Source organism: Filicampus tigris, chromosome 16, assembly GCF_054856515.1.
Source record: "Filicampus tigris isolate MCC_2025a chromosome 16, RoL_Ftig_1.0, whole genome shotgun sequence".
NCBI lineage: Eukaryota > Metazoa > Chordata > Actinopteri > Syngnathiformes > Syngnathidae > Filicampus > Filicampus tigris.
The window spans coordinates 4468476-4484889 of NC_141232.1; the positions used below are offsets into that span (position 1 = coordinate 4468476).

At 46.3% G+C, this 16414-nt stretch overlaps 1 protein-coding gene across 2 annotated transcripts; it reads right to left on the reverse strand.

The window, feature by feature from the left end:
- Positions 1-49: 49 nt before the first annotated feature.
- ints1 (integrator complex subunit 1) lies at positions 50-15462 on the reverse strand. 2 transcript variants are annotated; one of them, XM_086055697.1, is made up of 48 exons: positions 15278-15462; positions 14957-15068; positions 14485-14775; positions 14010-14206; positions 13768-13905; positions 13415-13574; positions 13234-13339; positions 12960-13146; positions 12694-12839; positions 12310-12451; positions 12060-12236; positions 11886-11994; positions 10916-11036; positions 10748-10825; positions 10524-10681; positions 9994-10090; positions 9821-9912; positions 9582-9642; positions 9304-9501; positions 9094-9223; positions 8782-8961; positions 8556-8705; positions 8294-8473; positions 8099-8203; positions 7791-7958; positions 7574-7685; positions 7197-7355; positions 6950-7096; positions 6763-6861; positions 6530-6654; positions 5929-6183; positions 5694-5853; positions 5306-5437; positions 5052-5223; positions 4836-4959; positions 4649-4764; positions 4488-4575; positions 4150-4406; positions 2833-2962; positions 2600-2733; positions 2306-2498; positions 2110-2234; positions 1813-1922; positions 1613-1726; positions 1445-1515; positions 660-751; positions 443-552; positions 50-323 (listed from the first exon to the last, which is right to left on the reverse strand). In XM_086055697.1, the coding sequence occupies exons 2-48, from the start codon at positions 15009-15011 to the stop codon at positions 211-213; spliced, it is 6564 nt and encodes a 2187-aa protein (XP_085911823.1). In that variant the 5' UTR covers positions 15012-15068; positions 15278-15462; the 3' UTR covers positions 50-210. The 2 variants fall into 2 exon arrangements, with proteins under 2 accessions (XP_085911823.1, XP_085911822.1); XM_086055696.1 differs by having other exon boundaries at positions 4836-4962.
- Positions 15463-16414: the final 952 nt, after the last annotated feature.

Genomic DNA, 16414 nt, shown 5'->3' on the forward strand with positions numbered 1-16414 from the left:
ATGGTACGAGTTCCACATTTTGAATGGAATAACCGAATAAAAGGAAAGCTTCTACTATATTCAAATTTATTGAGATACACCTGCATAAACTAAAACGTAGGTGGCCACCTAAGAAAGACTGAATCAAGAAATTTTGTGTCTGAACTACAAAAAGTCCATTAAAATGCTAATGCATCATTTGAGATCACATGAGAGTTCAACAGTGTTAAGTTAAATGGCTTCCATGTGAAGGACCTTCATGGACTCTGATATCATTGAACTGGTGTCAATTTGTCCGTAGACCCCCACTAAGAACGCTTTGTGGAGCAAGATGCCTGCGTGTTCTGGAGAGGAAAAGAAGAAAAGAAAAGAAAAGAAAAGAAAACAGCTCTCACATGGATGGCGTGGCCGGCGCAGCCCCGAGCAGAGGTGTCATGGCGCCCGCGAGGATGCGTCGCCTTACCTTGACAGAGGAGCACGTATTCCGGAAGATTCCTCAAAGCCGTTTGCACCACGTCGAAGTCACTGCTGCCCATGCAATACATGAACGTCGGCAGGAAGTCGGTTGCCAGGCTGCAGGTAGGAAACGCACGTGTGCTCAAATGTACACAATGTACATTTTTAAACAAAATTCCTCTCTTTTAGACACGATATCTACATTTAGTCGATTGCGACATTACCAGGGATTGTTCTGGATGCAGCGCAGCGCCAGGCTGAATGCAATGTTCCGACACAACTCCTCCGAGGACGTCATGAGTCTCTGCAAGTCGTTCTGTGAAAAGCACATTGGTGAGACTCGACACGACATCTCCTATTGTTTATTAGGGGCAACGTGCACGCCTGACTTTATCGAGTGTCCTCTTGTGTCACCCTGCGAGTTCAGTGGAAGCATTTTGAAAGTTTTTTGTGCTTATTTGTTGAGTGCAATAAGCACTTGAGTGCAATAATAATAATGAGAAATGATGGTGTAAATCTTTCCATTCTTCTTCAATAAAGGTACATGTTTGATGTAAATGTATGCATTTCATCACTCATTTATATTTATTTTACACAGTTTTAGAATGTTTAACTACAGTTATTCCCCATTAAATACATTTTTGTTCATATTTTGGGTGATTGGAACAGAATTATTGCTAATACACTTCCTATGGATATTATTGCTTCAGCTTTCATATTTATTCACTTCTGGTCAGACTTTGCTGAACGGATTACTCGTGAAAACCAAGGTTGCACTGTATTATAAAATGCATCGGTACAAGGCCTCGCACCCTATTATTCACATTAACTAAAAGAAGCCTGGCTGGTACTGCTCACTACTATATGAGGAAATTCTTGACACAAAGTAAATGCAGCTGTGTATTTTAGGTGTGGCTCTGATTTGGCAGGTGAAAATGTTTAAACCAGAGGCCTGCTCGGTCTCTCTCTCTCTCTCTCTCTCTTCTGTTCTATTTGCTCGGTGACTCACAATGAAGTATTGGATGATCTCCGGGCTCCTCCTCGACTTCTCATCAACCTCCGTCAACACTTCCAAGACGTCTGAAGAGGAGGAAAAAGTAAAAAGTGCCACGTGAGTCACCGTCGATCCGCTGCATGCTGCGCTCTCTCTGAGCCAAAGCTGCCGAGTCAGCCTCACCCTCCATGGCCTCGCCTCTTGAAATCTTCCGCAGATACGTCGTCATGTCGGCGCCGCTCAGCGGGACAGAGGCGGAGATGTTGACCAGAGGGAGGGAACCGGCCGCCATCTCATCTGGAGAAGATGAATAATGAAAACTGTCATCTGCGGGGCCACGGGTTACATGATAAATATGTAGAAAGAATCGTTTCAAATCTCACCATCTCTATCTTCTGTAGAGACCTCTGTGGAGGAGCTTTTTACAGGAAGAGTGAGTCCGGCTAGTAGAGACTTCAGCTGGACCAGGTCTGGGTTTTCAGCACTCATGCTCCTGGAAGAGGAGATTCAGAAAAAAAAAAGATTTTGAGTACCTAAAACAGAGTCTAAATAGGGGCAACACACATACAGGTGTGATCAGAAATCTAAACAACTTGGCAGGGTTGTAAAATATTGTCAATTTTTTCTTAAGATGTTAGAAATCGGTCTGCGTGTAGCCCGCTTAAGGTGCCATGACTTACTGCAATATATCAGAGTGCCTCTGCAGGTATGGAATGGCGGCTGCTGCATCATGGGTAATGTACTTTTGGGTGAACTGGAGGAACTTATTAATGAAGACCAGTGGAGAACGACTCCTCTGAAAGTTCTACGGGTCAGAAGGAGGAACCATTGAAGAACTGCCAAAAGATAACAGCTTCCACTGAAGCAGCCACCAACCTTAAGGACCTTCATGAAGGACAGGAGGCAGTCTTGAAGCGCCCTCTGGTGGTTAACGTGGAAGATGAGGGGCTGCAGGAGCTCCAGGATGGCCAGCACGTTGCTGAAGAACATCATGTGGTTCTGCTGCCGGAACTCGCGAAAGTTGAGGTGAATGCGGCCGTGAAGGAGGCCTGCGATCATGGGCAGATGCCTGGATGGGAAGAAAGGAGAATATAATAAAATATAATATAATAGGTCAATATGCATCATAATAAAATGAACAACTGAAGAAAGTTGCTGGAAGTTTCCAACCTGAGCAAGAGGACAGGATGCGACACGGCCAGTTTCCTACACGCAAGGTTGGCGTCAGAAACGCGTCCCTCAGCTGATTTGGATTCCACTACCTCGGCGAGCAGCGTAACCAGACGGTGGACCAGCATGTCAAGCTGACAAAATAAGACAATTATTTCATTGTTCAAATTAACATGAAAAAAAATCAAATCTAATCAAATCCCACAAGAGGGATGCTAACAAAGCCACTTTACCTTGCAGCTGCTGCCATCTGCTGTCCCCCCACTACTGAGCGTGCCCTCGGGCAAGGCAACGTGCTGGATGACCTCGGGGAAGTGGAGGTAGATCTGCAGTAGCAAGTTCTGGCAACGCTTACTCATGGCACTAGGGGGGAAAAAAAAAAAAAGATGTTAGCCACATGCAAAATGACCAGCCTCCTTAATCCTTCCAAAAAGCTACAATGAAAATTGGTATTAATGTGACAAGCGGGAATTATTCTGGCTTCACTCATCATACATTCATTCATTTTTGGAGTCCCTCGACAAGTGTCAACAATTCGCATGCATGAACACAAACTGAGCACATAAAAAAAAAAAAAGCAATAACAATGTTTGCCTTCATGTCTGCTACAGTTTCATGGAAATCCTCTTAAGGCCAGATGCTCACAGGGCGAGAGCTCAACTCTGCTAACGAGACAGTTTATTGCAGCCAGAGCGACCTTGAGCGCCAGCAAAGAAACGCTTGTTTGGTGGTGTGTAATTGGAATCAACAGCAGCTTATCTAATATAACATAGACTCAACACAAGGCCGAGTGCTTTTTTTTTTTGTGTGTGTGTTTATCTGGCTGTGTTTTCACCAGCGACGTCTCAGCTGCACCTAAGAAAAATACTGTAATTCGCCTGCTAATTTTATTTGACCTTGGCCAAAGTTTCCTCATTAAAGTGCTTTTAATAAGTAGAAGACACGTTGGTGAAAAGGAGGGCTGGGCTCCACAAAGAGTTGCACCCTGATCTCTGACAGCGGCTCACAACACAGGCGAGTTTAGCGCTTGAGCCTTAATCCTTTCGGCTTCATTATAACGGCACTGAGCTTTTAAAGAGATCACGGTGCCGACGACTTCTGCCGGTTTTAATTTCACACCAATAGACCTAATTATCGGGTTTTTTCCTGGTCCGCGGCGGTGCGGCTTGACAGAGGAGAGGCTGCAAAGTTCATCAGCAACGGGGAAGGAACATCGGGCACGATTTGGCCCAAGTTAAAGATAAACAACACTCACTGGCTGGGCTAATTGGGGAGAACAATAGACATCCAGTAAAATTCAAGTTTTCAATGCCGCTGGCTGCTGCTTTCAACCGTTTGCTTACTTTCTTGTACAATTGGGGGGCAAACTATTAGAAACAGCTCTCTGTTGTAAATGATCTTATCGAAGTTATTGTAATTTGACATACACGCATGTTGAAAATTCCGTTCAATTAATTTACATTTGCTTTAACATTTACAAGGGAATCCATTCACCCAAATGCATTTATCTGAAAGAGGCGCCGACTTGAGATGACACAAATGAGACCAACCTGTCCTCAAACTTCTTGCTGCAGCTGATGAGGTACTCGGACACCTTTTTGATGTTGTCCAGGTGGCCGTTGCAGTAGGAGTGCAGCAGCGGCAGCCGGGCCTGGATGAGAGAGCAGGACGCCTCCGCCTCCTCCTCCGCCGCCGCCGCCGCGCTCCCTTCGCGGCGACAGTTGACCTCCGACTCGGCCAGAATCAGATCCACCAGGCTTATGAGCTCCTCGGAACTGAGCCGCATCACAAATTTCTCCGTTTTCTTCTGTACGCACAGAAAGAAAAGGAAACATCAGATGTTTCTTTGTGGAGATGAGAAGAGGACTCTTTTGGTTTTGGATCTGACTTGAGGGATCTTTTGGTCGCGTCCTTGCCAGATGCGTGGGATGTGGCTGCACGCCCACAGGAAATCCAGAGCTGACGTCGGGTCAAGCCTGAAAGGCATTTTCCGGCATGTTCAACATAGAACAAACTGAAGATTGTGCCATGTTACTACTTGCGCCGTACTTGTTGTCTTTTCGCTTGCTGAGCAGAGCGCTGATACACTGCAGTAGTGTGGACCAGTTGGACTGATGTGTGAGCAGGGCCAGAAGGTACGGCCTGTAGGCTGGAGTGCCTCGTGCCTGAGGCACAGGAAGATGCATCAAGGGAAGAAAACGGCGGGGTTGGGAAGTGATAAGGGAAAGGCTCTCACCTTGTTGAGGGCAAACAAGAGTTTCTGCTGAAGGTCGGGACACACGGACGTGACCTCGGGGTCCAGATACTCCATCCAATCCACCAGTAGACCCGAGCACAGGCCAGACTTTGTCACCTCGGAGCTGCTGGCAAACGAGACCGATCATTAATGTTAGGGCGGCCTCCAATAAAATATCCATCCACCATAATAGAAAAACTGAAATGTGGCGCTCACCTGGCGTTCGCGTCCGGTTCTTTCTTCACGACTCGTTCCTCGCTTTCCTGCAATAGCAAAGAAATAACCATGGCAACGGGGCCGGCTGTCCCGTTCTGAGTGCTGACCGTCATCAACAGAGACAACAGCTCTTCCAAATGTGGAGACTTGGCCTCCATCAGCCCTTGTAAAACTGAAAAAAAAATGTCAAATGTAACAACAAGTTCAGTAGTGGCACAAAAGAAAAGGAAATACTGTCAAACTATAATTGCAACCTTTTCCAATAAGCTCCGCCTCTGCGTTACATCTCTCTCCGGCCTTCAGCATCGCTATGATGGCTCTCAGTGGCACCTCGGTGTCGCTATGATACACCAGTGCCTCAGCCAGGTGGAGGAAGCCTGAGCGTACTGAGAGAGGGGCACAAAAATAAAACTAAATATCCACCTCCATCTATATTCTATACTTCTTATCCTGTTGAGGGTTGCAAGGTGCTGGAGTCTATCCTAGCTGCCTTTGGGCAACCCTGTATTGGTCCTTATTCAATCACATGGCACTTACAGAGACAGATACGATTCACACAGTCACTCTGTGAGAACCGGACCCATTGAAGTCAAGTGATTGTAGTGTACCACTGCACCGTCCGCAAAAGATGGAGACGCTCACCATCGTTGTGCCGGTGTGTTTGAGAGTTTTGGCCGATAAAAGACTTGAGCAGGGTCTTAAGCGGGCCCGCCTCCACGGAGGGATTGTCAAGCCAGATGAGCATCTCAACGTTGACTTTGAGGAATAAAGAAGAGAAGGACACGTCCTGCGGTACGAGGCGCTGAAGGTCGAAGAACATTTAAACAACAGCGTAGGATACACAATAATACAAAATTGATTAGCATGTACCGTATACCTGGTAGAGGTGAAGCTGGCGCATGAGCGGGCAGGCGAGGGCGTGGTTGCGGTGCATGGACAGGACGATGGCCCCAGCGTGGGTCGAGGTAAGCAGAGCGGCGATGGCCTGAAGGAGACGCAGGGCCAGCCCGGCCTGGTGAACCTGACCTTGCTTAGCCCGCATCAGCTCTTTGGCCAAAGCCTGCTGCAAGGCCAGCGAGAGCTGGCTGGGGGGCGGGCCGGGCCAGCGCGGCTCTGCCTTCAACGGGAATATCTGCGGAAGAACAAGTCGGTTCAGTTGGAGTGTGGAGTGGAGTTGTCAATCATTTGACCCGTGGTATGTGCTTTCAAGCTGCAAATATTTTGCATAGGTCGCACAAATGTGAAAGAGCTGCCAACATACAGATCAAATCATCAAGAATCAACGTACTGCATTGCATACGTATGGTTTGTTGCTGTTGTTTGCATTGCATAATGTAAATTTCATTTGCTCATTCTATATGCGAAAGAAGGGGAAAAAAAAAAAGTTTTTTCCTTGACGTGCTTGGTGTCGCTCACATTCTAAATTGTTGTGAATGTTATATGCTGCTTAACTCGCGATACGTAAACGTATATCCTACCCGCAGCATCAAGCCCGTTAGGTCATCATCAGGCCCGACGGTTGGAAGCTGCGTGGCCGCTCTCATCTTAACGGAGCTGTGGGGAGTTTCTACTGCAACTTTGGCTTTACTTGTTTCGGCAGCATCTGTAGGAAGTCATATCAGGATTTTTCAATCACTTTTAACAGTGACTTACATTAAAGTCACATGAGTTAAAATTGCCCTGAGCGATAGGATGAAGCCACCTGACTGACCTCTCTGAGGTGGAAGAAAGGAGCTCAGCAATCTGTGGAAAGCGTGCCCCCCGGTGGCACCTCGCTCATGTTGCACCTCCACCAAGTGGGCCATGTAGTCTGTTGCAGAAGAAATATCCAACTCCGGTGTAATCGTACAATGACAATATCAAATAATAGCAAAAACCTGCAGAAGACGCCTACCTACCCTTGTCCATAATGTTCTGCTCCAGTGCCCGTGGTTCGACAGTGACAGCCTGGTCCAAGTACTGCAACAGTTTACTCATGCTCGAGACGGGAATTCCAAACGACTGCACGAACAGCAGCAGTTGCTCAGGCTCCAGGTCTTGCAAAGCTGAAGTTACAAAGTATATGGAGACACCATGTATGTTTCAAGGAAAAAAAAAAAAACTCCCACCGATAAGAGGAGCTATGCATTGTGGTCAAAGCATTACCTGCGTCGACCAATCGAGGCACCTCAGATCGAATCATCCTCAGTTTCAACCAATCAGGCAGCAGCAGGGCCTCCTCTGACGTGTCCACCAGGAAGGCAGTTGGCAATGGTTTCTTGTCAGGGAACCAAATGTCCAAAAGACAGTAGAAGTCACTCTCTCCTGCAGTTTGGACACAGAAAATGCCAATTTATTGTTCTAAGAGTATAGTCCGATTCCAACAAGCCAGTGGAAAAAGGGGTAGGATTAAATTATTTTTGCTTCTTCCTACTCTAGATTGAATATGATGAGTCAGCATGTTTTTTTTTGTTCTGTTTTATGATTGTTTGACAACTTTGATTTGTTTTCACTTGTATTGTGTCATTTTATTCATGAACTACCTTTGGGCGGGCCCAGAGTGAGAAGGATGACCATCGCGTGGACGACAAGGATGTGCATGGTGGCCGTCTCTCCTGTAGTCCAGCGCAAAAACACCTGATCTTGAGACTCTGACTATTATTTAAAAAAAAAAAAAAACAGCCGGCAAAGAAAAGATTCAACAGAAAGTCAAGTGAGAAAGATCAAACTTCATGCGTGGGGTAAGGAGGGGGCTTGTACCCAGCTGTACAGATCCTCGCCGTCTTTGGTCTTCCTCATCCTCCTGATGTAGGCGGAGAAGATGCAGAGGAAAGCGCTGAGGACGGCCTCTGACTCGGGTCTGCAGGAGTGCTTGCAGAAGAGGTTGTTCATGATGGTGGAGCGCTCCACGATCAGCCGGGCCACATCCTGCAGGAGAACGGCAAGTCTGCGTGAACAAGCACTAGGTGGACAAAATTTTGGGGGAAGCTGGCCAAGATGAGAAAGGAGATTCAAGTCTAAGCTAACTGGAGTGTGTTCCCCTATCATGTTGGAACCTGAAAGATTACCAAAGCCAGGTCATTGTGAGAAGCCTGCTCCTCCACCGGTGCAAATTGTGACAGGTAGATGAGATAGGCGCTGATGGTCTGAGGATCAGTCTCCATGTGTATGGCCTTGGTTGGACGGACGGAGGGAACACACGAGAAAGGTTTTAAAATACACACATCCCACCGTTGACATGTTTCCATGCTATTAACAGGGACCTGCTGCAGGGCGGTGGACGTCATGCCCCGGACGCTGTCGAACATGGGGAGCTTGGGGAGGTCCTGCAGCAACCACTGGTAGCCCGGCAGGAGCTCGGCATCGGCGGAGTCCTCCTCCATGGGCTGCTCCCGTTCCTCTCCGTCCTTCAGGCCTCCTTCGGTCAGCACCAGTGACAAGCCCTGCGCGCGAGCGCGTAGTCAATGGTGAAATTGGGTTTTTCGCCACAATGAGTCATGCGCTAACAGATGATAGCAGAAATACCTTCATTGCCAGGACTCTTGAAGCCACCTGAGAGGAGCTGAGACGACGCAAGAAGTAATCCAGGACTTCGCATGTCGTCTGCTCATCGGCTTTGGGACCCAGCAAAAGATCCTGAAGCCGTCCGAGGAGCTGCCTTTGTTTTTGCTGCCTCTGTTGGGAACGGATTACAATTAAGACAGGGTGTCAAGACGCACAACGAGAACAGAAAAAGTCATCACGGAAGTACTTGTCTTCTCTTGGCTTTCTGTTCTTTGCTCCCTCCTTCGTCATCGTCATCTATATGCAGGTTGTCGTCCGCAGCGTCGTGCAGCAGGAATTCACACAGGCACTGCACGGGAAGCACATCTAAAGACCCCTCACTGGACTGGACCAGATCAGCCAACCACGGCATGGACTGGGACGAAGCCTGTGCGAGGAAGTTATATTAGAGTGGCAACACCGCACAAGACTTGCCTGGATATTATACTTATCATTTTTCATATCTTTAAACTCTTTTTTTTTTATTCTGTTTTATATTAGAGGTGTGAAAAATGTCTACCTGTCTCTGTATGATGTTGAGCAGGAAGTCCGGGTTGCGGCTGCGGCATAGGAGATGGCCGAGGCGTAGCGACTGGTTGAGGGTCTTCACTTGCTCCTGGACCTGTGGTGGAGGTCGACGTGGCGGACCCCTGAGCACAAACAGAACACGTCATGCGAACACACTCAACTTACTACTGAAAACTACGTCGGTTGGGTTGCGTGAGCTTACTGCGGGTCCAGACTAGTGAGCTGGGAGAGCAGCAGGCTGTTGTTCTCCGTGATGGTCTGTTTTGTGGACGCGGCGGCCAAGTGGCTCTCGAAGGCCAGGATCTCCTGCTTCTCCCGCTGAGAGATCTGCAGCTCACGACCGATCATCTCCGTCTTTGTGTCGTCGTCCGCCACGGTGCAAGGCGGGTACGTGTAGTTGCTGCGGAGGCGTGAACGTTTATGGCGCGGGGATTTAAAATCAGGAATCATTATGGTTATGAGGGGGGGGGGGTAGCCTACTTGGTCATAACCATCTCCATGAGCATTTTCAAGGTGGGGTAACCATCCCAAGCAGTCAAGCCTGCAGAAGAAAATGATAGATGGTTAACATAGACGAATCTAGCCAGTAAGTTATTTAGTTAGATGAGCTAGCTAAATGATAACGTTTCCTGAAGTGGAAAAGCCAGGTGTCCAAATAATTTAGCGAATGCAGAATATATATTGTAAAAAAGGGGAAAAAAAACAGTAAGGCACGGTACCTATTTTCTGTGGATTGAATGCAGCTACCACCAGCAGAAGAAGCCATGCTTTCCAATAAAGGGTGGATATTGCCAAATTTGGCGGCTGGTACCTTCAAACATTTGGAGTCATTTGTTAGTCTTTACTGTAAACACTGGTGACACGAGAGTGCTTTAAAAGTCAAGTAGAGTACCCTGCAGGCAGCTGGATGTTTTCTGGGTGATGGTATGTGCACAGATTGAGCACGGCGTCAATGAGCTGGATCCGCTCCACAACCAAAACCTCCAGATCTGCTTGACATGAGGAGAAATAGTCCACAACGCAATGTACTTATGCAATGTATTTATGAAAAATTGACATTTTAATCACAAACGGTTGAGTTGCCTGCCCAGCATCATGTGTGAAATGAAACAAGCAAGTAGATCTTTTGTTATAGTCCTATTTTTGAAAGAACATGGAAGAGCTGATGTACGCATGCCATCAACAGCTAGGCTGGGTGAGTCTCCAGAGCCACTTTCATGTTGTTGTTTGTTTTTTTTCTCCAGCAAGTAAAAGCCACTAGGTTCAGGCCCTACCCCCTGTTGTCATGGTGACAAAAGTCAGACTTGCCATTGGTCCAACAGTATATGGGCTGGGGTATATGAAAAGTGTTTTAAACGGTGAAGAAAAAAAAATGCACAATATTTCTCCATTTCATTCAAGACTTGGATGCTAATTGCTCACCGTCGGACTGAACGCCAGCAGCCCTCTTGACCAGGTGGTCGGCGAGCTCCATGGCGTCCGCCGGGCCCAGCGGCAGATCGCGAGACAGCCCGATGACCAGGATGCGCATCAGCGTGTCCTCCAGCAGGGGCACCTCGGAGCAGAGGCGCAGGAAAAAGCTGCGCAGCAGGACAGACAACTCAGTCGAATGCAAGCCCATCAACAGACGTGCATTTGCCACTCACTTCCTGTCGCTCTCTGGCGGCCAGTTGTCCCACTTGTAGTAGGTCTCGGGTTGCTCCGTGAAAAGCACTTTGTGAAGGCTGTGGAGTGAAGAAATATGGGGAATTTTACCCTCTGTTTTTTTTTTTTTTAAACAAACGAGAACCATGCTCTGAGACATCAATAAGCACCAGTGCACGTAGTCTTTGGCGCCCACTTTGCTGATGGTGGGAACCACCGTGTGAAGCCACCACACGGCGTCCCTCTGGATAGAGGCGATCTGATTCTGGAAGGATCTCAGGACCTCCAAGTCTGAGGCAAAGAATATAAGCAGTTAACAAGAGGCCTATTGTTAACGCTGCTAAATACAGGCGGTCCCAAAAATTCATATAATTTCATAGTACATGAGACCATTTTCGCTCAAATGATCTCAAATTGTAACTAAATCTGGAAAACTTTTATGTTAAATATGAGTTTCATTTTAGTTTCTTTAACTGTTTGTTTTACTAAGCTGATTTGGATATGGTACCAAAAAAAAATCCAAACGTTAAGACTAATAGAAAAACAGGCACATACTAAACATTTGTGAAGAGGTTATAAAAATCAGTTTGAATATGTTTTGGAAAACGTGATCAATAAATCATTTTTCATTCAACATGAAGCCATTTCATTTTGTTTGCCTTAGGACAGTGCTTGAACAAAGTGTGCAACAAACACCACTAGCTGTGGTACGAGGGCCCCCTCTAGTGGTATGCAGGACTAAATATTCAGATAAAGCTGCTTAAACTTTTTTTTTTTAATGCAGTACAGTACATTTGTTAACTACAGTTCAGTTGTATTTAACTTGTAAGTATAATAGATGCAAATTCAATCTCTTAGAACTGTTTGTTTTCAAATTATTATTTGGGTACACGTTTTATTCAACTTTTATGTGTAATGCATTTTAAATATATCTTTATTTAAGTACAGTTTTATTTTCATACATTTAATGTTGATCGTTATGATCGTACTTGGGGAGCCAAGTATTTTTTGGAGGTGCTGCTTGATGCATAAAGTTTGAGAACCAACTTGCCCAGGATATGTACTTAACTATATTCATATTTCAAATAATGTTACATTTTTTGGGGGGGGTTCACCCAGTCAGATGCAAAAAAAACTCACTCTTCTTCTCTCCTTTGTCCCATGCAATGCCGGCTTCTTTGACCTGAGCGGTGATGCCCAACATCATGGAGACGGTAAGCAAATCGGTCACCTGGATGACAAAGCGCTCCTACAGGTAGGGGGGAACAAATGTAAACAAAAGAGCTTGACGGGAAGCAGGGTGGAGACCCTTACTTTGAACTCCATGTCCACGTAGGTGGCCTCCTTCCTCTCCTGCATCAAACCGAAGCAGAAGGACTGGAAATTGATTTCGTGTTTGGTCTGCTTGATGATCTCCCTCAGCAGGGCTCGCGAGGCGCGGAGGTAGTCGTCCTTGTTGGTGAGCAGATCCTGGAAGACCATCGCCAAGAACTACACACCGAAAAATGTTTATTTCAAGCCTTGATTTCAGCGAAGGGGATTTGACATTTTTAAATGAAATCACCTTTGGCGCCTGCTCTGGGCTGTGTTGCAGCAACGTGTGAAGAACCTGCATGTTGTTGGGGTTCCTGGCATTGGACAGCTCGTTGAAGATGACCAATTTGACCATCGTGGCCAGGTTGTCCCTGTGCGCGTTAAGCAGCTCCCTGGCCGAGCAACAATCAGCAGAAAGCCTCAATTAAAGCATTCAACGTACCGAGATCCACACCCAGATTGTGTGGGTCGCCAAGCACAGTGTTGCCTTGGCTTATGTGTTTAATTTGTTCTGTGACCAAGATCATGAATCTGTTTGAAGAGTCAATCATTTTTCCCATTGAAATGAATTGAAATGCCCCAGGTTGCAGTACCACCGTTTGAAAAAAAAATGTAAAAATGAGAATGCACGTACCTAACACACAGCATATAATGGTTGAGGAGCACTTTGGGCTTGAGGCGGATTTTGATCAGGTTGGAGATAACCTCCATGTCATCCGCTCCATGCGTGTTGCAGTTCATACACAGCGACATGAGGAGGTCCTGCGCCGGCCGGGTCAACTGTACCGGTGCATAATTGGCAGAATAAAACATACAACATTGCTCCATTTGCTCTTCTGCAAATACTGTCAAACAGAAAATATAGATCACAAATATGACAGCTGGTGTCGCCGCGCTCACCTTGGGGTTCTGCAGCCACATTTCCAGCCGCTGCACGGCCATCAGTCGAGCCTCTTTGTACCCGCACGTAGCAGTCAGCAGGCGCAGTAGATTCCGCGACACGTTGTCCATGGGCTGCCGACGGTTTAGCTGATCGCGCAGCACGTCCAGCACGTAGTCCTCAACGCTCTCCGCTAGTTCCTCATACCTGCGATCGACCGGACAATGAGACTTTAAAATGCCTCCTCATCAACCAGTAGTGAATTTTTCTTTAGCATCGATGTGTTTTTACTACCTCGGCATAACCTGCCCTTCATCCTCGGGGCTGAGTTTCTCCTCCGCTATCAGCAGTTCCGCCCGGCTGTCGTCCTCATCGGGAGTTGACGGATGAGGGCTGCTTCCTAAAATAAAAACAGGAGTTCAGGGGTTTTCCCAGTATGAAAAACAAATAAAAAGCCAGAGTGTTTGGTCAGTACCAGCGCTGAGATCTCCAGCGGCTCGGCCCGTGTCGGCCTGCAGCAACATGCTTTTCGGGGGCATCTTGGTGCTGAAAGCCGTTTGAATGTTGTCAACAAAGTTCTTGCAGTGAGAGCTGTCCACCCAGATTCTCTCTCCCAGGGAGTCTTCAATGTACACCTGAAAAATTGCATTTTATATTGGAACCTGGAAGTATGAGGAAATCAGCTTTTGGGTTTTAAGGTCAAATAATGGCCTGATTGTCTGTTTTGTATTTTATCCTAAGTGGATCAGTAAAACATCGCCTGGACGTGTGTAGCTTGCCGTAACACATATGCATGCATGAATACACTTTTCAGGGTGTCATTCTCACTTTGACAAAAATCTCTGGCCAGTTCTCATCTTCTTCGTAGGCGGCCATTAGCAGATTGCAGGCCAGAACAGACACCAGGGAGTTACCCTTTGCTTTGAAATTAATGGAAGCGTCTCGACGCAGGAGGCTGCACAAAGCCTAAAGGCAAATATGAAACCAGGGAAAGAAAAAAAAAAGTATGTTAGGTAATCAAGCATTCAAGTTTAGCTAATGTTGTGTACTTCACCAAATAAAGCCGATACCTCTATGATTCCTTCTGTAGCGAAAATGTTGGGTTTGATCTTGGCCAGGAACATTAGGCTGAGATACAGCGTGATGTCCGGCTTGGCTCGGTTCATCTTGAGCTGCTTCACCGCGCCGCACAGAAGCCCCTCGATGCGCTCGTCGTTGCCCTCCGACTCTGCTAACTCAATGTCGTCCAGCAGAAGCGCTGGTGACACTAGTGCGCGCACAGGAAAAAAAAAAAAACAGAAAAAACCACACATTGACATACGTTGCTGATTTACACCGCATGGTTGATGTGGGGCAATTCGGAATGTTTTGCTCTCAAGTGGCACAAGCGAGACAACCGTGACAGCGTAACCATAATAACATGCGTGACATCAGTTTCTTTAGATCAGAATCATGCCTCTTGCAAATGATCTGGAATTGGGCAATTGGACCGCCTGAGTTAATCCAGCCTTATATAGCATTTGTAAGCATTTTACGGTGAATTACCTTCTATAGGAATAACTGATGGTTCCTTAATGGAGGGTGATATCGCCCTCTTGTCCGCAGCCGCAACATCAGCAAGGCGTCCCAGGGCACTGACCGGAGGCGTGGTGGAAAGCTTGGGCCGCTTGGCAAGGCTGGACAGACCCGATGAGGACGGGAGGGCGGAGGAGGTCTCTCTCTTGCGGTCGGCAGGTAAAACGGTGGCGGCCGGCTTCAAGAGGACAGCGGGGGCTTTGGACTCGCCGCCCTGGCTCTTTGAGCCCAGAGCAATGAAGTCTCCGGGCGGGGGATGGCCTGGGATGAGAAGAACGTTTTTTTATTAAAGGATCCTGTGTGAAGGATTAAGGAAGTTTTGACAAAACCTACTATTTCATATACTGCTATTATTGCTCAATTCATTGTTGTCTCGTTTGAATTATCATCTGAGAGGGGCAGTGTAAAAATGAGACATTTTGTTCTTATGAATGTAACTCACCTGATGTTTTTGCAGCACTGGGGCGCCGCAGGGCTGTCGGCTTTGGACGATTCATCTCGACTATGTGTCTCAAATGATCACCGCTGGTGACGTCACACCATGTTTGGATGCTCTACGTGTGACAAAAGTAGACATTGGTAAGGTTAGTTGAATGCCAGCCACTGACCGCGCACTTAGCTAGCGGGGGTTCAGAACATCGTAATAACGTCTTCTTACAGAATCAAATCTAAATAACATGAAAAGGTCGTGCTAGTGTTCGATCTCAATTCATAGCTATTTGTGCTAAAGCTTGGCTAACAACAACTAACACGGCTAACTCACCACTTCAAAGCGACTGGTGAAAACTTTCCAGTAAACCTAAATGTGTCGGTGGTGATGATTGAATCCAAAACGACTCAAAACGTTTCACAAAAGTGCTGCTGTTTAGTACGTCATTGTCTGTTAAAGTTGTCGCTAAATGACAAAATGCTATTGATGGGAGAACCCAGTTTACAATGGAGTCTTCCTCGCGTAACCAAACTTGTACGGTCACGAGTATGCAGTGACATGCTGCCGCTTAGCGTCAGTAGTGTTAACTGCGCTTAAAATGCTCTTTATATACAGTATACTGTATACAGCTGTGGGGGGAAAGGTTAAGGGGGGAAAAAAACTTTCTGCAAATAAATTATCTCTATAACAACATTTATATTTACAACTCGTCAGTGTAGAATCAAACAAAAATGTTCATTTCACTCAAACACATAGTTCTAAGTTCTAAGCCATAAATATAAACAAAACAAATTAAAAACAGTAAGTAAGACGATAACTGAGCCGCATAACTTCTTCTCTGCTTGTAACGTCGAACTGCTGCGTGTCACAAACCGAGGATTCCTGATTTTAATTGCGCTAATCGGACACTGGGTGGCAGCAGTTTTCATGCTACTTGAATGCAAGTACCATATGGTCAGTAATGTTTGCGGTTACTTCTATTTATTACGTTACTTAAGTAATGGACACTAGAGTCATTTAATAATCTCCATAAATCACTTGTCAGAATCAGGTAATTGATGATGTAATGGATGTTCTAATATGGCCCCGCCCTCTTACTCTTGCCTTGAGTTGCTATTAACAAACTATATATATTTCAGCATTGTAAATACTTGAAATAGTCTCGACTCAGCTTCTGCCAATGGCTTTCAGTATAAAAGCATATGCTAGAAAAAGAAAAAAAACAACTTTCCAGCTGGTTGCGTAAAGTGTTTTCATCTTTTTGGGTGAAGTAGTGGAATGTTCAGTGGTGTCATATGGGAAGTGTACTTATGATAGCATGTGTACGGCTTAGCAACAAATCCAGAACAATACCCAAACATCTGCACAGGGAAAATGTGAGCTAACTGTCATGAATGGTCAGCATCAAGCCTGATTTGATTTGAAGTTGGAGGTGTTGGTGGTAGGGAAAGGGAATGATCTCTTATACAC

What these genes read in the sequence shown, in the direction of transcription:
- ints1 (XM_086055696.1), bottom strand. Translation starts at nt 15,011, where the DNA reads ATGAATCGTCCAAAGCCGACAGCCCTGCGGCGCCCCAGTGCTGCAAAA. An exon ending in GCCCAGAGCAGGCGCCAAAG is followed by an intron (nt 12,237 to 12,309) that starts GTGATTTCATTT and finishes TTCGGTGTGTAG; the next exon opens with TTCTTGGCGATGGTCTTCCA. An exon ending in CTCACTAGTCTGGACCCGCA is followed by an intron (nt 9,224 to 9,303) that starts GTAAGCTCACGC and finishes GTTTGTGCTCAG; the next exon opens with GGGTCCGCCACGTCGACCTC.